Source organism: Euwallacea fornicatus, chromosome 16 (genome assembly GCF_040115645.1).
Source record: "Euwallacea fornicatus isolate EFF26 chromosome 16, ASM4011564v1, whole genome shotgun sequence".
NCBI classification, from domain to species: Eukaryota; Metazoa; Arthropoda; class Insecta; order Coleoptera; family Curculionidae; genus Euwallacea; species Euwallacea fornicatus.
This window is the reverse complement of record NC_089556.1, coordinates 2,446,886-2,470,248: the sequence shown is the minus strand read 5'-3', so window position 1 is coordinate 2,470,248 and position 23,363 is coordinate 2,446,886. Positions and strand designations below refer to the sequence as shown.

The 23,363-nt window shown below is 37.0% G+C and overlaps 1 protein-coding gene across 7 annotated transcripts; it reads right to left on the bottom strand.

Moving 5' to 3' along the window:
• Positions 1 to 212: 212 nt before the first annotated feature.
• beta-Spec (spectrin beta chain) lies at positions 213 to 22,741 on the bottom strand. Of its 7 annotated transcripts, none has more exons than XM_066291181.1 (11): positions 22,603 to 22,741; positions 17,359 to 17,520; positions 8,556 to 14,451; positions 7,916 to 8,132; positions 5,714 to 5,891; positions 3,182 to 3,259; positions 2,193 to 2,345; positions 1,911 to 2,011; positions 1,683 to 1,849; positions 1,124 to 1,332; positions 213 to 1,068 (listed from the first exon to the last, which is right to left on the bottom strand). In XM_066291181.1, exons 2-10 carry the CDS (start codon positions 17,486 to 17,488, stop codon positions 1,146 to 1,148), a joined length of 7,107 nt encoding a protein of 2,368 aa, XP_066147278.1. In that variant the 5' UTR covers positions 17,489 to 17,520; positions 22,603 to 22,741; the 3' UTR covers positions 213 to 1,068; positions 1,124 to 1,145. The 7 variants fall into 7 exon arrangements, with proteins under 7 accessions (XP_066147278.1, XP_066147280.1, XP_066147279.1 ...); XM_066291183.1 differs by having other exon boundaries at positions 2,202 to 2,345; XM_066291182.1 differs by lacking the exon at positions 22,603 to 22,741 and adding an exon at positions 17,568 to 17,678.
• Between the last annotated feature and the right edge of the window lie 622 nt (positions 22,742 to 23,363).

The window sequence follows — 23,363 nt, the reverse complement described above, 5'->3', positions numbered from 1 at the left end:
TTATTGGGTGAACGTAATTTTTGAAAACGTGAATCCTTAACCGATCTTGAAGTATTATTGTTAATTAATTTAATAAAATTATACCTATTTTTTTAAAATTTGTTTTTATACTACCGTGTGAATATTTTCATAATTGTTTAAATATTTGAATAAATTTGCCATTTTAAAGATACGGAAGGGGATCGGAATAGAGCTTTGTAACTGCACGAAAATTATACCAAAAACAATATTTACTTTATTTAATATAACTCCATTTTAAAAGCGACAATATGTAAAATAGACGTAACTCTACAAAGTACAAATAAAAGACGTCTTCGAATATAAATATGACTTGTCAACTTAGCTCGCTAAGCAAAGCCTTAAATATAAACTGTAGCAACAAAAAATAAAAAATTTAAAGAAGAACGTAACACAAAAATACACATTTCATAATACAATAATTGGATTACTTTTTATTCGGTTAGTTACGAACGAGACCAACTAAGATGCCACCCTCATACGCATATATGTTGCCAATTCATATTATTTTCGTGTATGTCTCTTTCTAATAAATTAATAGCACATAAGTTGGCCTTATCTGTAGGGATATATTTAGGGATTACTTTCCATCCGCTTCTAGAACAAGACGATTTGGATGGTTCGTTATACAATACTAGGCACACGCCTAACACGTAATACGAAGTAATTTTGCAATGAGTTTATTAATGAATAACACTGGCATAAAAATTAGCATATAAGAATTACTCCTTATAACCCCGCTCCAGACTTTTTTGCCTTTCGTTTCTCTACCTAAAATGTAAGAAAACGCACCACACACTCAACCCTATGCCATTCCACTGACCTCCAGGTGCACCTCTACAGTATTATGCTCCTTCCAAATCACACCATACAACCGTTGCTATACAATTAACTTCCTAAATATATAGTGCATTCTAAGAGAAAAATATAAATTTTTTAACTCTAGACAACGCTAATACAAAAACAGGAGCGAAGAATAGTCTGACTGTTGGGGGTTCAATCAGGTAAAGCGTAGGATTAGTGATGAAAGAAGTAGCTCAATTAAAAAACCTGAAATTCAATTTTTCAATTTACTTAACACTGCTGAGGTCTGACGGTTACTCACCTTAATCTCCGATTAACTTATTTTATGTTTTTTTCAGTGTGAAAAAGCTGCGCCGTTTCTGGTCCTCCTTCTGCGCAGAGGCGGGAAGCGTTTGGGAACGGGACGGTCCCGACGCGGTCGTATCTGCGTGCGCATTGATGTGCGAGATCCACGTGTTCATTTCGGCGTCGTTTTGGGCTTGGAAAAGGAATTCTCCACCATTTTCCAATCTGGAAAATTACAAATATATACAAATAAAGACTAACAACCACATTTAATACACTGCTCAACATGACTTCTAATTCGTAGCAGTTACATTTTTGTCCAAGGCTATGAAAGGGTTGCAATAACGAGTCTCTATAAAATAATTGAATATAGTAAAGGTATTGAATTAATTCACGGCCGAACAGTCATTGCAAAAGGAGTTTTATACCATCTTCGCCTAAGCCATACACGTACAAGCAAAAACTGTACGTGTTTACAGAAAAAAGAAAAATATCGGGTCATGTAATTGCTTGGACATAAACTGCATTGAAAAATTATACCCCGACGACAGTGAGAATCCCGAAGTAAAACTTACTTCAATCTCCAAACATGCTTCTTTTTCTTGTAATCTGAGGCAACCGATGCGGTGGCCCCATGGAGCTGCAAGGCAGTTTCTCCTTTGAATCTTTGTTCAGGGGTAGTCTTAGCTGTCTTGGAATCTTTATAAAACGCCAATTGACTTCCTCTAAGTACCAGGTAAACCTGGACATACATTTTTTTGTAGCGAAAAAAGGGCAATAAAGAATTTCGATTCAGGAAGTACCTTGTCCCAGGATCTGTTAGTTGCCTTATTAGTGGTACTCTCCCATTCGTGTTTTCTCACCAAACTGCCTTCAAAACCGTCCTCATCTGGGCTAGAGCCTTCTACACAAATTATATTCATTAACAACAGATCTGTTTGAAAACCATACCAATTATTACTAATTTTAAAGGGTCGTTTTACACGGCTAGAATAATCACTGACAAAGACGCACAGATTAACAAGTATTACCCATCTAAGACAAGAACAAATAACCTTTTCTGTGGATCTAATAAAACGAATTACCAAAGCTACCTTGTCGAGAGGCCAAAACCCCCTCGTCATCACTGTGGGCACCCGAGTGAGTCTTGGGGCTGCTCTTCTTCCATCTAAAACTGCGGAAGGGCGACTTGCTGCGGGACCTGTCTTTCCGTTTAGCTTTTTCGTCTGATCGGGACACTTAATCCAAACAAGCAAACAAACGGGTAAAGCCATAATACAAAACACAAAAGCAAATGAAATTTCAAAACGGAAGGAATAATTGGCAAAAATAATTTAGGTACTGCAATTTGGTCACCAACTGCTATCTGCGGCTGTCTAAAACGTTACTACTCATCGTAATAATAAAACATACACAACATAAAAATGTCGGCCATATTACTCTGGAGTGTGCACTCGTGCGGGCGTCAAAATACGCCGAAAATAAATTTTGTAGTGTCAAATTTGAGTTTCCGCAATATGTATATAAAATGAAGTTCTTTGGCGTTACCCCATCTGCAGGAAGACAATATGGTGACTGCAATCATTAATTTATAAATTTACGGATTTTAAGAATGTCAGTAAATAATACTTCGACGCTGTAGTCTCTTTGCAAAGTGTAAAATTTTAGTTAACAATAGATTTACGCGAGGAAAAAATCAATAATTCTCTGCCATATCTGAAGAACCTTATATCTTGAAATAATTTTTCAGGAGTTTGGGAAATATACAGTTTTTGCTAAATATAAACCTTCATGAAGATCTCTAGAAGAGCTGACAAATCAAAGCAAATCTCTATACTTGACTTAGAATTTTTAAATAAATCTCAATCGCTTAGATCTTCACTGAGGATCGCGATTGAGAAGTATGAAAGAAATTTTTGTAGGGGTCATGAATGATTTTTGCCACTTACTCCCACCTATACATTCAACAACTCAAATACTAAAAATGACACTGAAGCAATGGAAGACGTCAATATTATTAACGTAAAAACTATCCAGAAATCCCCTTACAAGGATTTAAAATGGAATTACTTACGTGTGTGTGCCCTAGGACTGGGCTTAGGAGGTGAAGGCGTGCTCGCTATTGTTTGAGGACGTGGCTGCACTCCATGCACTACAGAATAACATGCTCATGCGTTAGTTAAATACTGTCATGCACTAGGACGTAGAAATCTATTGTAAATTTAATAAAATACGTATGTCAAAATGAATTTTCTTGGTTTATTTAATCCACAGGTAGTAACCTTATTACGGTGATAGCATGGTAATGATAATAACTCGGATTATTCCGTAAAACTATAATGATGTTATTTATCCTCCATTTGTATTTAATTAGGAATCGCTTAGTAATAGAAAAATTTTACTTTCATACTTTTTGCGTAACTTTAGTGTTTAGAGGATCGAATCTTGGAAAATTTCGTTTATTATTCATTTTCTGGGTAAGAACTACGCCCTAGTTTTAAGAATATTTTCCTGAGAAACGTTTTACAGCCCAGAAAGGAGAATCTGGCCTATAGACAGCTTCAGAAGAAATGGAGATCGACAGGCCGACAACGAACATTCCATGATCTGCTGCCTCGACTTTGCTAAAATAATTTTTTTAGAAAATTATAGAAGATTATACATGTCGAAATACGATAAACCCCGCTTTTTCTTACATTTAAAGAACTGCATGTCACGCATTTTTCCCAATTATTCAATCCTGGGAACTAGTATCTTTACTTATTTAAATATTTCAATTCTTTTACGAACTTTGATATATGGGTAAACGAAAAGAGCAATGAAATTTTCAAATCAAAGCATCAAAAAATGTTTACATTTTAATGAAATCCATTTGAAAACTTCTGTGCATTTTGCTTTCAACCAGCAATTACCACTTTACGTTAAATACAAAATATATACCACTTCATTTGCATCAAAATATGTCTGCGACATGAAGACACACCTTATACCTATTACTACACAATTTAACAACTTAAAATCGTTATATTAACAAACGTATCATGCAGTAGCCCATAATTTACAGATTCTTCAAGCAATGCTAAGCAAAGGCGTAAAAACTGCGTTCTACTTACCATTAAATGCGAATATTTATAGTGTTAAAGTAACGATTAGAGTAGACGTATGTGTTCTATTTTTAGCAATCGTGAAGAATAAGAGACATTTATTAAATATTTTGCGTTTATATGTATTAGATTATTTATTGAGATCCTTGAACGCACCTTATTAGCATTGTGTTAAATTTCAGGTCAAAGTAAGGGAAAAAATGAAGTGACAATTAAACTTGAAGATACGAAAGTTGAAAATAAATTTAAAGTTTAAAAAACAACAGGTGTTTCCGGGTCCAATTGACGAGAGTGTGACTGAATATACAGTGATCAGAACTAAGTACATTAATTTAAAATAGTGAGAGATCTCGTAAAGGATAACATTTTCTCGAAAACCACTTTTTCATTTTTGGGTTTTGTTTCCTAGAATTCATGATACGCCAATGATTCTTGTTGCTGAATTAGAACTATTTTTCAACAAAAAAGGTCAGAGATTGCACTGCTGTGCTGCTATGGGTACCTGCGTCCACAAATAAAATTATTTTGAAACGCAGCCGGTCGCTGTTCACGTTCGGTGGTTCGACAAGCAATTTAAATCTGTTAAAAGGATTCATTTTTCAAATAGTGAATACACAAATGTGGTTTCGGCATATAGTGCCTCCAGTGAAACCCGCTGCCGTAGCTCGCAGGTTCCATTTGCCAAAGTTTCTTAGTGGTCAAGGTCTTAATGAACGCACCTTTGTGTACGTGATTCAACATCTTCAGAAAATTAGATAAGTAAATTTTGCGTTGCAATTTGAAAAATAAGGTCCCAATAATCATAACACATTTCAGACGTCAAGAATTCGGTGTAAGTGCAAAAACCTGCCGACTTTTTTTTGCAGTTTTTTTGGAATATTTATCGTTCAGTCGAATATGCCAGTGCCGGGTAGTGAATTTTGTTCAAAACTATCTTAAACTTTACCTTGATAACGAGGGGATGATAAAAAAAAAGTGTTAAAGAAAGTTGTTGCCCTTGACAAGTTCTACAGCCAGTCAAAATTATTGTACTTATTGCGGACAAACACTGTTTACACAGGACGTTAATGAAGTACGCGAGCCAAGCCAATTGTTAAGGTTCGAAGGATAAGAAAACAGGATTATTGTAAAAATAAAGTCAGAAATCAGCAATAATAGGGCTCCGACTAGAAATACCATAACCAAGACTTGCAAATTTGGCAATATTATTAATCTGTGCCGTCTATGTACAGGTTGAAGATCTATAACATAGTGCTAGGGTAATGTTATTTGTTACTAGTAAAAAGTATTGAAGCCAATAGTAGATAATAAAAAGATTTGGAGTTACATATAGTGGTCCAGCTATACATTATAAAGAATTACCTTCACCAGATGAAACAGCTTTTATAGAAGATCTCTGCACACCAGAAGCTGCTTGCGAGATAATTAAAAATATCGTATTTACTTAATTTTCTCGTTAAATATTTCCATAAAAGCAAATAGGTAATAAAAATTTCTCTCACCTGGTCTCTCCTCGAAGGCAGCTGCACCTGCGTCTGGTCGATCCGCAGAAGTAGATTCTGGTTCCTTAGGTCTAGAGGCAGCTTCCAACGCAGCTCTTCGTTCAGCTTCTTCCCTTTCTCTACGAGCACTTTCTTCGGCTTCGGCGGCCTCACGACGTTTCATTTCGCGAATTTCAAACTATAGATCGGAGAAAGTTTTATATTACTTTTATTTATTTAATTGGAACTTATGTAAACTGCCGCCCAAGGCACTCAGGCCAAATTTTGTTGGGTCACCGTGAATTGATTTTAAACTCGAAAACGAAACGAAATATGGAAAATTATCAAGAGATAGATAATTGAATTTCCATTAAAATTGCCACAATCTACCGGAAGCTGTTATTTTTGTGTACAATTTCGGCCTCGTGGGCATGCTTTTGAAATTTCTATCGAACTCTGGTTCTTGGAAAACACGCAGGATCATATCGTTTTCAAAGAGCTTAAAATTTCAATCAAATCGGCTGATGCATTTTTTCTTAATAATGGAAGAATAATTTTTATTTTTAAAAATTCAGCATTCTGCATTTCGAAAACGAAATACATTTTTTTCTTAACGTGACTCGAGGAAAATGCCCTCAACTTTGCGATGTATGTACAGGAAATACCTTGGGTACGAGGGTCGGTTGTAAGAGAACTGAACTTAAGTCGTGATTGAGCAACTTGGCCTTTCCATTACCAAGACAACGGTAGTGGTATGTACCAGTTGAAAGAGATACCCTGTATATCCCAGAGCTAAGTAAGAAGGTTGAATGGCCCCAAGGGTCAAGCTAATAATGGGCTATTACCTTTAACTGCAAGCATATTTCCATAGAATGTTAGTATTGGTCAGATTCTTTGTTTCTATGGAAACTAACTTGATATTGAACTTATCAGTTAATTAATAATTTGGAACTAAATAATTGGTAAAAAAACAGAGAATAATCCTAATGAAAGTTTTTTTTTACCTAGTTCTTGGCCCAGAACGTAAAACCTTGTATAAAGTAAATCTAATTCTTCGTGCAATCGTGCAAACAATCACAAGCAATGTTAATTACTTATTTATATTAATATTAATAAACATGCCAATAGACCAATGTTACTCAGCTTGTACTTACCACTGAGATATTAACATCGCCAAATCGTTTACCCCAAATCTCGTCAAAACCCATCGTATTGCAATAATCCCCCTTTTCTTTTATTAAAAAAAAATTACAATGTATTTTAAGATAATCACTACTGTGAAATGAATCATTACCCCGATTAGTGCTATGCAAAAAACTCTTTTGAAGACAATTCGCACTATTAAATTGACCTGGAAAGTATTTTTCGCAGCCATATAAAGTAAACCTCCTTCGACAATATTGTCTAGTATTGTAAAACTTATCCGAACTTAAAATGATGTTTCTTATTATATTTTGATTAAGCTCTTTCGAATAATGACGGTTTTTGACGGGTTTGGGATTGGCAGAATTGGGGATGTTGATGGCAAAGTCACAATGCGATAAAGAGAGAGTAGAAGTGAGCGAAATGGAATACCCAACTCCTGATTCTAGCTAAAAACAAACAACATGCATATCTAAATGGTTACTAAGACATTAATCAATTGCATACAATTAACATATCAAACTTCGTTGATGAACCCATGAACATGTATTTCTGGAGGTTAAAGATGATCTCTACTAACGAAAGAATCGACTGAGTAGGGCAACAAGTTAGAACTTTCAATAATTTAGAGACATTGATCTGTGTCAAATTCACAAAATTATTTTTGAATTTCAGATATTATTTACGGCTTTTATTCAAGGTGACTTAATGGGTTCCGTGCTGAGTATAAATTAAAAGTTTAGGATTTGTTGGTGATTTACTACTTTATTACAATGTTACTTTCTTCTGCCCACCTCGATTTTTTCTTATTATCCAGAGATACAAAAATCTCCGGCATGAGGTTACAAATCCAGATGTTAGAAATCTGTCAATATTCGATATCAAACCCATCATTCATAGTTTTCACGGTTTACTAACGGCAGCGTCAATGTTCCGGGAAACGGTTTCAAATTGAGGAACACCGTACCCTTCTCAGATTTAAGAGCCCATGCCATGGTTTCAACCAAAACTCAAAAATAACACTACCACCAACATAAAACGACACATACAAGGCATGAACAAAGAAAATTTATCACTTACCGTGGTCAATCTTTCCAATGCACTAAATCTCTCCTCTTGAGCGGCTGCAGACTTCTCAAATGCTTCGTGTTTCTTGATCAAATTTTCCACGTCGTCAATGGTATGTCCTAGTTCTGTACTCATCAAGTATGGCTCTTGGGCGATCAGCCATGCTTCAGCAACAGCTGCGTCCCGTGCGAACTGGTATACTTCCAGGATAAGTTGCAGGTTTTCCCATCTAAGAAAACATATTTTTCCCAAATCAACAAGATTTGCACTGCATTTGTTTTTTTTTCTGAATTCCATATTAAATTCATATCACTTTTTTTTTAATTAAAGTTGAGCATCAAGTTATGTTTTTTCCATCAAAGTTCCAGTGTGCATTTTCTGCCAGCGGTAAACATACAGAACGCTTCCTAAACTTAACGCGCAATTTTAGGGGGACCTGCTTTATTAAGGCACTCTTTTTTGGATCAAAACAAGGAAAAACTTGCTTTAAAGATATGCCTGAAATCCAAGAATTTTCACATGTGCCAGATAGAGCACACTGAAGCTTCGATAGTAGAGCGTAAAACGTGCTGCTAAATGGAGACCTAAATTATAAACGTTTCAAATTGAGTCCAGATCAAACGAACACACTGAACAAAAGCATTGTACATACCTTTCATCCCACCGTTGCACTACTCCTTGCCTGTGATTGTTCAAAGTAACCAGTTTGTCGGTGATTTCAGCGCTGGCATAATGGTTCCGGCTCAGCAGTTCCTTACCCAGGTTTATGCACGAAGTGAAGTTGTCCTCTCTGGCATCGATCTCCGCTTTAAGGCTCTGATGATTGCTCATCAGCAATTCCACGCCGCCAACATCACGAGGTTTCTCGCTAGTGTTCATCTGTCGAACGACATCGTCCATCCATTGCATCAAAGTCCTGACCAGATTAAAGAATTTAAATAGATCTCCAGTGTCGGCCAATTTGCCCCTGCGTTGATCGCAGGCCAGCTGTAGATTGGCCCAAGCAGATACAACTTCCTGTTCTCTATTGGTGATCTCCTTGGCTCGATCACCGGCATAACTAGCCTGCAACTTGGCAGATTCTTCTTGGATCTGCTGTACTTGGCTCTGCAGGGTCAACAAGTCCTGCAGGAAATTTTGGTGTTTACGTTGCAATGCTGAAACTGAGCCGGCGTCGCGTCCCAATTCGTCCGACATCGCCACCTGTTTCTCTATAATTCGGCTCAGGACGTCCTTACAGTCATGGAAGAACTTATGCAGTTCCCGGGACGCCGCGAGCATTTGCGTACGTGTGTCTATTAATTCTAACAGATCCGTCCATGCTTCGTTTAGGCCATCCTTCCATTCTGCTATTGTGGCTGAATCACTATGTCCAGCTGCGATGAGCGAATCCGCAATATCATTAACAGCGGCAACTCTTTCACTACCAATAGTCTCCGTGTCATGAGCGAATTCTTTGAAACGTTCCCAAAGCAGAGTTACGTGGTCATAGTCTTGACCAAGTTCGTGGGAAGAGGCCACGACCTCCCTATCCGCGATCCACTGTTCAAGATCACCGACGTCTCTGTTAAGAAGGAAGAGTTGCAAAGCTTCGTCCAATTTGGCGCGTCTTTCTTGGGCTAAATCTTTAAGACCCGCATACAATTTGTCAAGTTGGGATTGTTTTACGGTGACCTGCTCGGCCAATGGATGACCTTCCGCAGTTAATGCTTTTACAGTTTCGCCTAAACCTCTTATGGTGTCAGCATAGGCCTCAACGGCGGCTTCGAGACTTTCGTGTTTCTTCATGAAATTCCTGGCGCTACTTTCATCCTTGCCCCGGTCTTCCACCATCATATACAATTCTTGTTCGCTCATCCAGCTCTCAGCCTCGTTGGCATCGAACAAATATTGCTGAGCCCGCTCATTTCTCTGCAGGTATTCTCTACGTCTATCAATGGCATCTTTAAGCTCTTGCCACGCCTTGTGTAGCTCGTTGATGAGTCTGCTGAATTCAGTTGAGTCTTCGTGGCCTTCGTCAATCAGTTTTTGGCCATTGTTGCACACGGTGTTGATGCGTGGCTCGTGATTATCTACTTCAGTTTGCAGAGACTGGTTTTTCTTTTGCAAGGTGTTCACTTGGAAGAGATTGTTACCGTACTCGGTGGAAGTGGCAAGGGGCATTTTCTCCGATATCCAAAGTAGCTCGTCTTCAATGTCCCTTCTGAACTGCAAAGCTTCCTTCTTCTTCTCCAGTATAATTTGCCTTTCAATAAGCGGTTGTTTAAGGAGTTGGAATCTTTCTTCGACCTTGGTCTTTTTAACTTTAATTTCGTTGATGTCTTTGTCGGGAGCTGCAGTCTCCAAGTGTTTGGTTTGTTTCTCTAATTCATCTACTTGTCTAGCTTTAACAGCCATTTGAGTTTCGATCATTTGCTGCTTCTGCATCAAAATATTGACAGAAGCCAAATCGGAACCAGTATCGTCGCTTTCGATTTGTTTTTCGAGTTCGTTCATCCATGAGTCGATATCGTCGCAAGTTTGGTGAATGAGTACCTCGCGGTTAGCGTCAAACAGTCGTTCACCCTTTTCCTTAGTGGTTTGTTCCAAAACATCGAACTGATCCGTAAGTTCCTCAATCTTAGGTTTAATAATGTTGGCATACTCCGGCTTCTCTTTAGCCAATTCTTCTCCTGCACGCTCCAAATTGTGCAATCGCTCCTTGTTGGCACCAATTTCAGCTTCAAAGGCTTGGTGTCTAGTCCATTTAGAATGCACGGTCTTCGCAGACCGGTAAGTCTCGTCTTGGGCAGTAATGTGCTTCTCCTGGATCCATTCTCCTAATTCGTCGCAGTCTCTCAAGAACTGATGAAGTTCCAATTGATCTCGCAATCTCTCAAACAGAGCGTGTGCCTTCTCCTTGTTGGCAAGACGACGCTCATCCAAATTATCAGCGCGTTTGCCAATCTTATCAGTGGCGAAATGCCCTTCGTCACAAAGTCTTCGCGAGAATTCGACAACAGTGTTGATTTTGTCATCGTTGGCTTCCATAGTTGCCAAGAAGGCCTCGTGACGCTTGAGAAGGTTTTCGGCTTGCTCGAGGGTGGTCGGAGTTTCGTCTTTGCTGAGAGTGTGTTCTTGTTGGTTAAGAATGACTTCAGCTTGGCGGGCATCGCGTTCAAGCAACTGCAAGCTCAAAGACTGCGAGAGAAGATGCTGTCTGTTATCCCACATTTGGTGAATTTCATCCCAGCCATCTTTCAATGCCTTTAGACGCTCCCTCAAGAACATGTACTGAGGATCGTCTTGTGTACTTGGATCTGCGGTAATTTTCTCACCATAATCCATCATCTTGGTATAGTCATCGGTGTAATTATCGATTTCTTCTCTGATAGCTTGATGTTGAGACAAGAGCTTTTCAGCTTCAGGCAATGAATTGGGAGTATCTTCTGACGCAATATCAGTTTGAGTTTTTGTAAGCCAAGATTGGAAGTGATCCAAATCCCTGAGGAACCTGTGAAGATCACCAGCTTCTTCCAATTTGGCGTCCCTCTCTTTGAGCATCTGTGTTAATCTTTCCCAGATAACTTGAATTTGTACAATGCGCTCTCTAATGACAGCTGCTTCTTCGGGATGTTCATCCTCGATCTTTTCAGCCTCCTTCTGAAGGGAATTGAGTTTGGCCTGAATTGCAGCCAAGTCTCTTTCCATTCCGGAGAGGCGTCGTTGCAACGTCATGATTCCAGTAAGATCCATTTCCAAACTATCAGTTTCCTGGAGAATCCTGACCTTATCTTCGATCCAGGTAGTTGTTTCACGGCATTCGATGTGGAAGGTTTGCACTCCATGAGCGGAACTGAGTTCGTCGCGTTTAGCATCGGCCTTTTCACGAAGTTCCGCCCATTTCTGGTTAAGTTGATTTTGCCTGGCAGTGATTTGTTCTGAATTGGGATGTTCTACGTGCAGCAGTTGTCTTGCCAGTTGATTGACCAGGGCAACTCTCGAAGCATTGGCGTTCATCTCTTTCTCAAACCCGTCGTAGCGGTGCTTCATGATCTCGACGTCTTCGATGTCCCGAGCTGGAATCATAGTTTGCAACATACGGTCTTTCTCGCTAATCCATTGTTCCACGCCATCGCTCTCCGAGAGTAATCTATACAAAGACAAAGCGTCAAGTAAACGCTGTTTTCTAAGTTTAGCAAGCTCCAACAGCTCCTTGTAGCGGCTATCGATGGAGGCGAGTCTTTGCGATACTTCGGGGGAGTTGGCCACTTCAGGACCCAAGGCTTCGGCTTGTTGATGCAAACTGTCAATAATACTGACGTAATTCTTGAGCTCATCAGTAACGTCTTTATGTTTTTTAAGTAACGATTGGGCATTGCCTTCGTCGCGGCCTACATCTTCACTGGAGACCAACCTTAACGTATCAAGCATCCAAATATCAACGTCGTCGGCGTCAGCAAACAACTGGTGATAATCAACAGCCTCTTCAAGACGTTTCCTACGATAAGCAGCCAAGTCGAGCAAATGCTTCCAGGCTTCTCTGATTTCGGAGAGCCTATCTTGTATTTCCTTGGCCCCAAAGTGGCCAGATTGGATCAGTTCTTCTCCTACACTAAGGGCCGCCTCAAGCTGAGGTTCGTGAGCGGAGAGTTCGTTCTCCAAAATTCTGTGTTTGCTGAGGAGAAGATTAACGGTAGTGAGATCGTGTCCAATGTCTGAGGTAGAAACAATTTGCTCTTTCTCCTTAATCCAGTTGTCCTCATCGGCCATATCCCAATAGAATTGCCACAGTTTTCTACTCTCTTCTAATCTAGATCGCCGCTCTACTGCTAGCCTTACGAGTTGAGCATAGGCCTCTTGCAGTTGCTGAACTCGCTCCAAAACCAGCTGAGGATCGCACGGTTTGTATCCCTCGTCTCCTTCAACGTCAACGAATTTCTGGCTCTGACTAGCAACAGCTTTCACCCTTTCGCCGAGAATATTGATGTCGGCTTCCAGCAAGTTGTGTTTCTGTAGTAGGTCCTCTACTCCCATGAGATGTTTGCCCAAATCGTCAATCAACAATCGTGCTTTCAATTCCTCCATGGCATCTAAAATGTGCAACATCTCTTGGAAGTTCTGTTGTAGCTGCAAAGAGAGGTCTAGTCTATTTCTACGAGCTCTAAGCAATTCCAAAAGATAATTCCATAGGCGTAGGACATTTTCTTTCCTTGCGTTGATTCTTTCCATGTCGTGATAATTTTCGGCTTCCAATTCTGCGGCAACGGACACTACAGCTTGCACACGTTCTTCATAAGCAAAGATATCTGTCTCAATTGCCTCATGTTTCTTTGCAGCTGCTTCCACAGCTGCCAAATCTCTTCCGAAGTTGTCTTGAGATACCAGACGTTGATTTTCACTCAACCAGGTTTCTCTCATACTCGCCTTCCTGTTAAATCTAGCAGCCAACTGCTCCAACTTCTCTTGTCTGATCAACTCTTCCCTTAGAGCTAATTCTCGTTCGTGTTCTGCTTTTTCTAACCTCTCCCAAGCTTTATTTATGTCCGAAATCATTTTTCCTTCTCTAGGAGTGTAAGGACGTTGGTTGTTTGCCCTCATCTTTGATTGAAGAGTAAAGAGAAGGATTTCTAGATTGCCTTTCTCAACAAATTTCGGTGGTTTTTCCACGGTTCTGTAATTGCTGAATTGTCCAAGTTGCTGTTGTACACCTACTAAACTATTAGCAAACTCGCGTTCCCCAAGAGCTGAAATTGTGGCTTCGATCCAAGCTAGGAGGTCGCTGGTAAGGCTCTCGTACTCTTTGATCATCCTGTCATTATCCATGGCAATGCCCACTACCTTGCCAATACGTTTACCTTGCACAGTCTCTTGCTTCATTTTGCTGAAGTAGTGATAATAGGTGACAACATAGGTGATTATGGATTTTTCATCGGGTTGTTCAACGAAAACGTCCTCTGCGTCGAGCAATTTCGTAAGTCCAAGTTTGTCTTCGGCAACATTAAAGGAATTATTCAAGTTATAAATTGGGTTAGACTTTGACAATTTTTCGAACTGAATCAAATCTGGCCGGTGTTTGTGGATTAGAGCATTGAAAGCCAGTCCATCTCTCCAAGAAGTAGTGAAGTTCCTCACATTTACGTTATTGTAACCAGCAGTTTTCATTTGGCACCAAAGCAGCAAAGCATCTTTAGCCGATTTGGTTTCTTGGTTGTCCGTTTCTTCGATCGTAATATCCTGAATTTGGAAGCGCAGGATTATAGTCCATATGAGACCTAATGACAGTCTCGGGTTTCCATCTACGATATCGTGCGAACCCATATTTTCTAGGTGAACCCTTTGCTCTTTGAGGAACTGCAGTGCTTTATCGACATTTTCAAGGCAGTGAATTCTCATTTTTCCTTTGGTGGGACGCGGCAAACGCTCTCCGGATAAGACCTCTAACAATTTAATAAGATTTTTGCCGTCCCTGAGGTCGGTGTAAAGGTCGTGAACGCGCGAATTTACGCGTACTAAATGCGAATTTACCCATTTTTGAAAGGTTTTCTTTTGAACGCTCTCCCTCTCATCTGAAAGAAACAAGAACGTCGATTAAATTAAAAAATATTCTTGAAATCTGGAAAGAAAACTGACATTAGTGCCACGGCCCCACGAGAACCACATTTCGATATGTTTCGCCATTTCTCGAGAATTTTACATCACTAGTGATAATAAATCATTTTTTTTATACAGGCGACATCGTAGGTTAATCGACTTCACTCGGACCGTCTTCACCTAAAGCTAGTTTTAGTTTATTCAGTTTCTTTAACAAGATATTGAACAATATTTTATTACAATAAATTAGGAATTCGCGGATTTCTTTAGAACCTATCTTTCCGGGACACTATGTAGGTTCCAATGGATGTTTTTCGAGCAAGTCATGTGGGCCTATCTATTAGAGGCACTTTAACAAGACCTAATTAAAATTCAGAGCACATGGCTATGCAGTGATGGCATTATTAACGTAATTCAACAAGTAATAATAAGTAGGTTGTCTTAATATGGGATAGCCAAGTGCAGGAAGTATATAAATGTGTCTCCTTGAGTGTAATGGGCAGGATAATTATATCCTTAGCAATACAGTGCCATTTCATCATTTATTTATGGAAATTCGGCAGCAGGCGCTAAGGGTCCAGATAATAGTAGATTTTACGCACAATATCAATTTTATCGGGAATAAATAAATGAGTAATTGCGTTTCTGCTACATGCTTCGCATTACGTATTCATCTTGGAATTCATTATAAACAAATTGAGATATCTATTTACCTCGAAGGTCGCAAACAAACTTATCAAAATATTGACAGTCAGTTTCGATTTTATTCAAGAAGAGAGTGTCCATCTGTAGCACTTTTACTCACTAAAGTTACATTAAAATGTCTAGAACACAATGACAAAGTATTGTGTGCTTTCCGTTGCAGGACTCACCAGCAGGAAATGGTTTGGTTTTTGATAAATATTGCTTTACTACTGATAATGTTTTAATTTAGAGAGGGTAGAACAAGCAAACGTGCATGCTTGGTGAACTCTGCCAAGTAATTAACATTTAGTAAAGGTTGAATAACGGAATTTAAGGGTTGTTCGCGGATCAAGAAATTCGTAAGTTTTTAAGTGAATAGTGGGTTCCAAAATTTTGAATGGGAAATAGTTATTTTTGGATGATTTTCACAAAATACTAATTTGGAGAACGAAATCGACAACAAGACGAAATCCAAACAAGCAAAGCGGTATCACAGACCTGCAGCCGACAGTATTTTTCCCACAACTGAGGGTACAGGGTATATTCATTTATCCGTTTAATCAAAATGTAAAAAATACGTTTTAGTTTCAGTAGGTCACCAGTCGCCTTCGCTATTATAATCAATGGTCATCAATCCGTTGACGGTCAAACTACGCCAGTTATTCCAGTCCAACAATTATTTGCCAATTTTACCACTTTGTGTTCTGAACAAGAAAATTCTAATCTTTTTCTGTGTTAAATAATTTTTTTCTCGGTTATTTAAGTGTTATGAAATCGATTAAATTGGGACAAAGTTACGTAATAAAATGTAAAATTCGACTACACTCCACTAGCTCCAAAAATATCGGAAAGGATATCCAATTCTTGTTATTTTTTTCCGATCGTGGAACCCCATGGGTGTAGAACTGAGAGTAATGTTAAAGTTGCAGCGTTCTCGGAACCAATGCTTTTCAGGGCCAACAACAATTATGCTGATTTTTTATGCTCATGAGGATGCATCATAAACCTAATTTTTACTCTGAATTCAGTGGGGCATAGGACAGTTTGTTTATTCATTCGTTACTAGATTAGATTTTGATCAGATTGTTAGCTCTGGTAACGCAGCTAATCTATTCCCGTAAGAGAGAAACTGATGAGAAAAACGAAAATAACATAATGAAAAACAATACAGACTCCTTCTTGAAATAAGTTAAGAAAAAACTCGTTAAACGCACAAATAAATGGTTTTCCCGAATTTCAGGAGCTTCGGCAACAGTTGATAAAAAACTGAACTGAAATACCATATGCTGCTACTCAAGCAAAAAGTTATAACGTCTTATAGCTTCGATCCTCTTTGTTAGCAATAATATTTATTTAACAACAAGTAATGTGAAATTTTGGAGGAGTCTAATAACATTTAATTACATACGGGTTATAAACAACATTTTATGTCGGGTTTGATGCTAATTTTTAACTCACAATTAACACATCCTCGAAATACGCCAACCACCTGAAAGAAATTTATGTCTTTCAAAACAAGACCAGTGTTAGTTTCACAGAAAATACATGTTACCTGCCTTATTCTAATACGGTTATAAACTTACCTTCTTTGCAGTACTAGTACTATGATGGATCACTTTATGGCCACAAGAAAATATCATAAAGAGTTCTTTGTAATCAAATGACATAAAGGGTGAACATTAAAAAAAAACCTCAAGTATGAACAATTTCATTTATTATTTATCGTCAATATTAGATGTTGTACGGTAATGGTACATGACTTAATCGACGGTGTGGCAAAATTTTTTTATCATCACTGACCGTCGACGTACCGTGCAGCAGTTATAGGCCTGGAATGTCAAAAACACCATCGAAAAAACCGCATTTTAGTTTCGTCAATAGGAAATTTACTAAACAACTCTGATTTCAATCGAATTTTTATTCAAAGTGTAAACCTCTCTTCCTGCGTAAAAAAATATCTTTCTCTTAACACCACCTTTTTACACTGCATTTCGAAGTAATAATAACAATCTCCCCTAAAACATCAAATATTATCTACACAGTTCCAAAGCTAAATATTTAACCAATTTAAAACGCACTTTAAGACAAAATTTCAAACCGCTTCATAGGGGGCAAATGGATTTGAATTAGCTGAGAGCAAACGGAGGCACTAAGTATACAAACCAAAAAAACACCGCTCAACTAAACAAACACTTTACCTGCAAGGGCTTTTATCCTGGACCGTTCGAACAGCCTGGAAGACGAGTTGCCTCCGTCATATTCATAGTCCTCCTCAATCTGCTGCTGTATGGTGGGATCCCACCGCACTATGCTTATGTCTGTAGTCATGTTCGGTCAATTTTACCAGCAAGGCTGGTTACCTGTAATTCCATTATAGCACAATTAACCACAAAATAATTGTACCTACTTGTACATAATGTAGAAATAACATAATTATTAGTAGATAGGTCAAAATCAGCTGCAAAAGGACTGAGGAAGACGCGCAACATCGAGGGGATTCCGTAACTGTAACTGTGTTACCCGTCCAGTATTCTGTGTCACGATAATATCGGTCCTTTAGGAAAATGTATGTCTGCGCTATGCGACAAGATCAGAATGCCATTTTACTTATTGAACAATCTATTGTTTTGTTGTCTAATATTTCAATAATTATTTTACTAGATGACATACAGAATTTGTACAAAAATCATAGACTCTGTTAGGAATAACTGTTAGTTCAAATAATGCAATTCTGAGTGTCTTTTTCGGTGTTTTCATAAGGCTCCTGGGGCAACGATGGAATCGATCGCGAGGAGCAGTCTCCTAGACGCCAACGGTACGTGCCAGCCCTGAGGATTGCCAAATGATTGCGGACCTTTTTATACCGGGGGAGAAAAACATTATAGGACATATACTGCTCATCAATGACTCATCGCCAAAACCGTATTCGGGTCATTATTTAAAGAGATTAAACAAAACAAACAAGTTGCTGAACCGGTGAAAGTGCTCGAGTTTATGCATCACCTGGCAGGAGAAGAACGCTTTTGTACCGACAAATTAGAAGCAAAATAAACAGTGTAAATGTAGCCTCTGCAAGACTGCCCAAAATGGAAAACAGTCAATGAAATTTCGGGACAAATTCATTAGAGATCTGACTCAAATAGGGAAGGGACCTGGAACTGTCAAAGTGTCGAAGTTACGTTACTATTTCAATATTTAAATACCCCTAAACTAATTTCCTGTAGGAAATTTAAACTGATACTAAACTAGGACAGCAAATGTAGCTGCAGGAAAAAAAATAAGCTTTCTAGAGGAAATCCTTCAAACTAAACAGCCACGCACTTAATTTAATCCAGAAGGAATTCGCACTTTAACAACAAGCCTATAGGCTGGCTCTCTGCTTAATGTCATTAAAAAGTATAAATAGCGCTTGTAGGTTTAAATTTAACGCATGTCCGTAGAACGCAGGATGAGCTTAATAAAAAAAATTATATTGCCAACAAGAGAACGCCAATTTCTATGTTTTTATTTTACAAATTCGTAACTGTGTTAGGAAAAAAGTAGATCACAGCTCCACTTCGAGTTTAATCAAGTTTTATGAATTTATGGACACTCGGATGACCTCATCTTTTATTCCCCGTCAAAATGAACTAGATAAGTATTTGAAGATTTCAGCTTACTCAAGCAATTGTAAATAATTAAATCAAATTACACGGAGCATCGTAAAGTATCACATTATGTGAAGCATTATACAATCAATATCCATTCAGGTATTTACTTCATTGTTGGTTTAAACACGCTAGGGCTATACGAGATAAAAGAACCTGAAATAATCTCTACACATGCAAAGTCTTAAATCCACATTGAAGACCAATATTTGAGGAAAGATAAACAACCTAAGTTAGGTGTTAACAGTTTACTTTGCATACACTCTCGCATATACTATTACAAAATACAAACATCTACTATGAGAAGATCAATTATTATTAGGATCTAAGTATTTAATAGGCTAATGCTCCATTCACAATGCTCAATTAACATGATCCTCCTTCAGCCCACTCGCATTTGTCTCTTAATATTAATTAACTGTAATACTTAACCTTTAGACAGGTTTTCAAACCTTAAATTGCTTTGGAAACCCTGGAGTAAAATGAATTTAAATAACTTTCAACTTTATATTGAAGTGCGAAGTACGCTCTCAAGTACCTACATATATATAATATATAATACGTATCAATTTAGCAGGATAAGGATGAAAGTTTTGCGATTAGATGGGTTCATAGAACCACTTTATTTCATAATATTGTGGTTTTGATGCTTTAAAGACCTGTAAGTTGCGGTTATCTGGAGGGTTATCTAAATGGATTTAATCTTATCTAAAATTTTAACACAAAAGAGATTGTTGAAGCAATTATCACCTTCCTATAATTTATTTATTCAGGCAGTTTGTATACAGGTGCAATTGAAATTTTGTTTGTTGTGAAGAATTTCGGCTTGAAGTTGAGAGGTACCCAAATACTGGATGAAAACAAGAGTAAACATTTTTTTGGTTTACACGTAATAAATTATATAGAAGGACGCTTGAAATGTGACGAAATTTGGTAAATGATGGAAAAAAATCCTAAATCTCTAGCAAGAATCTTGATATTTTATTTAATTTCAAGTAATGATGTCGTTCGTCCCATATATCGATATTGCTTCTAGTATTTTCTAGGAATATTTGCCCTGTTATTTAGTTGCCCAGAGGGGTTTCATGCTGAAATTAAATAAAAAATGTTAAAAGTTTCAATTAAATTAATAAAAAGAACAGAAAATGACTGTACTTTTTAACGTTGTGTTTATTCTTAGATTTCTTTTTGAAAACGTCCTTGATTTTAAACGCTCAGTTTTAGCATTTACCCAGAAGTAGGAACAATAAATATGAATTAAGAAATAAATATTAATAATAATAATATATAATAGTAATATCTAATTAAATGAATAATAATCAAAAGAAGGCCTGAAAAGCAAAAAATGTAATTTAACCCAACTTTAACCTAAACAATGTAATAAGCCTCTTGTTTGTTGGATTTAAATCAAACTAGCCTCAAGAGATAGATTTCGATACAAGACTATATTGTAACGATGATGGATTGTAATAAAAAAAACGCAAATTTATAATAGGCATTTTTTAATCAAAACATATTGACAAAACTTTTTGGAAACCGTTTAAAATCGTGAGAACAGCAAATTCCAAGTATGGTTAAAATGAATAGTGTTAATGCAAAATAATCAAAAATGATATTATGAGGGATGATAATAAAAAAAAACCTTAAGTAAGCTTCGAGATATTAGAGATATACATATATTAGACAAATTCACATGTTATTGTTTATAAACTAGATTGATGGTAAACAGCAAGGAGTTAATCAAGGCCCTGCTTCTAGGGTTTACCTGTCCCTGGACGCGCTAAAAACTTAATAGACTATTTAGTAACAAGCTGGCTAAGGAACTAAAGAAACTTATTTTAGTATACCAAATTTGCTTTATAGTATGGTTTTTAAATTTGTATCTAAAAATAATGAAACATTAAAACAAATGTAACTATTTGCCGAATAGTGGCTTACTCTTATGGTATTCAGGCAAATCTGTGTATATTCTTTATTGCTCACAAAATCATAGTGGCACACCAAAGTGTCAAGTCAAGTCACTCATATCAAAGTAGTTTTCCAGGTCCTTGAATGGGTCAATGTAAAACAATAGGGAGCAATAAAAGTGGGTGTGGGGAAATCAATAATTCCTTTCATGTTTCTGTTAATAGCCCTAAATATTTTCCCAAAAATTATGAAGTAGGATGACTTCTCAGAAGAAACCTAGATGAGTGATGTTTTTTCAATAGCAGGCTGGTTTAAGTAATTAAATATTTTCCTTTTATACTTCTATTAGTTAATGTGGTTGTAAAAAAATGGCATGTGTACATACTAGAGTGGAAAGTAGTTTTTGACTGTTTTGGACAATAACTCACCTCTGCACTATGCACTTTGAGTTCACTATCTTTTGCTCTGAATAAACTAGAAGACCTGTCCAACTGATATAATCTATGATTCCTAGTTATTTACCCCTTTTTTATATGTAAATGCAGAAGAAAAGGTAGGTAATACCTAAAGTTTCCAGGGTTGTTTAGCATCTGTGTTAAATTTAAAAGTTATTAACATGAAAGTATGAAAGATTGCGTGCATATACAAATACTGCCAAATTTTCAATATAAATAACTCTACAAGACTATAAGTCTTTATCAACCTATTTATTATAAGATAGTGCAAAAGACGGACCTACTGTCAAGGGTAATGGAGATTTTATTCAGAAGCTTGATGACAAGTATAATATATTTATAGTTGTTATACTTGAACCTATAAGCAAATACTTCTGTCACTCTACTACTACCTATGCCAAAACATTGCTAAAAACCTACATTTAAGTGTTGAATACCATGTTATGTTTGATATTATGCTAACTTTGTTTGCCAGTGCATTTCGGAATGTTTTTTCACATTCTTTCAATATTATTTGGACCTTCAATAAACTTAATAAGCGAGTAGTTCAGGGAGGGGTTCACAAATGTAAATACAGGATCCAAAGTCCTGTCTTCCCAGTTTTACAAGTTGTAATCAGGTATGTCCTAAATTGTCATATGGGAAAAAAATTTAAATACCCACTTAGCAAGGATAAATGGAACTAAATATTCTGACTAAACTACTGAACTTGCCATTATTTACACTAATTACACTTTATCGCATAAATGCATTATGAAGGACAACTGGTAGTGTATATGTATATATAAAAAGAAATGATTCATTGCATAACATCATTAAGTAAATTTACCCAATTTTTAAATTGAACCCAAAATGATAATGGTTAACAAATAATATGTGAATAAATCTTGTTCTCAGAAAAATGCCCTTTAAATGTGGAAAATTTAAAAATAGACATTGCGAATACAGGTTTCCTTGAAAATCGATTTTTAATAATTCCAAGCTCATGTGCGTTAATATTATTTAATTTTTGGTGCTTTGGTGGGCGTTATATGAGAAAAACAAAAATATAAATAATGAAGGAATTCGAAAGGAGAAACGATTTGTTTCGGGCTTCGTTTGAGCCCATTGGACATGGTTGGTGCTCCAATTTCAACAAAGTTCACTGACATAGGGTCGAAAAAACTGTCACTTGTTTAAAAAACACTTGACGTTGGATGTCTATTGTTTTAACAGTTCCATCGTCTTTCTAACTAAATTGACTACCAAACTGTGAATAATTAATGCAAATCTTACAACTTCCAGAATCCTGAAGCATATCAGCGATTTAAAATAACAATTTTCGTCCAAATAAACCGTATTTTGTAATCAAACGGCTACACCTAAAAGCAGCCATTATTGCCTAGAGGAGGCGGCGTATTCGGCATTCGAATTGGGACCAATTAATACTTACTTTGACGAAATATGGTCACACACACTTATCACTGACTTTTTAGCCTAATAATAATGGAAAATCTTTATTATTTTCACTTAAAATTGTCCGATTTTCATCAACCAACACTGCAAACGCCCTGCATGACAGCTAACATCGAGTACCACTGAACAAAAACGCGCATGCGGTACAACGCCATCTTTTGGAGAACGGAATATAACAGATAATTGACTATTCAACTTAATAGAGAAGCAAGTGTGCCTCTTTCATCAAACAGACCTTAGATGATTGGCGTTATAGATGCCAAGTGCATATATGTATATAAAATATACAGGGTGTTAAATTAGAAAACAATGTTTACAAATTCTATATGAAAAAATTTGTATTTTTTTAAATTTTACAAAACTTTTTTTGTAAAATAAGTTTTTGTTGAAATTAAAGTTGTTTTTTTAATTTTTTATATACAACGTGACACATGCATATAAGTTATGTTTATTTCTATAGCAATGTTTTATACTGAATAAAGTTTTTGGTGCTTCGGTTTAACTGTAATCGTTTGATATACGCCTTATAGTGCATATAAAAAAATATAAGGGTGTCCATTTTTTTTATAACAGTGGGACTTTAAAAACATTTCCTATGAACAAAAAAAGTATCAGTTTACTATTTCACCAATATTAGAAAAACATTTCGATAGAGGAGTATAAGATGACAAAATTTTACATTTTTATGTTATTTTTCTCAACGTTTTTACCACCTAAAATTTTATTATCGGGCGCCAT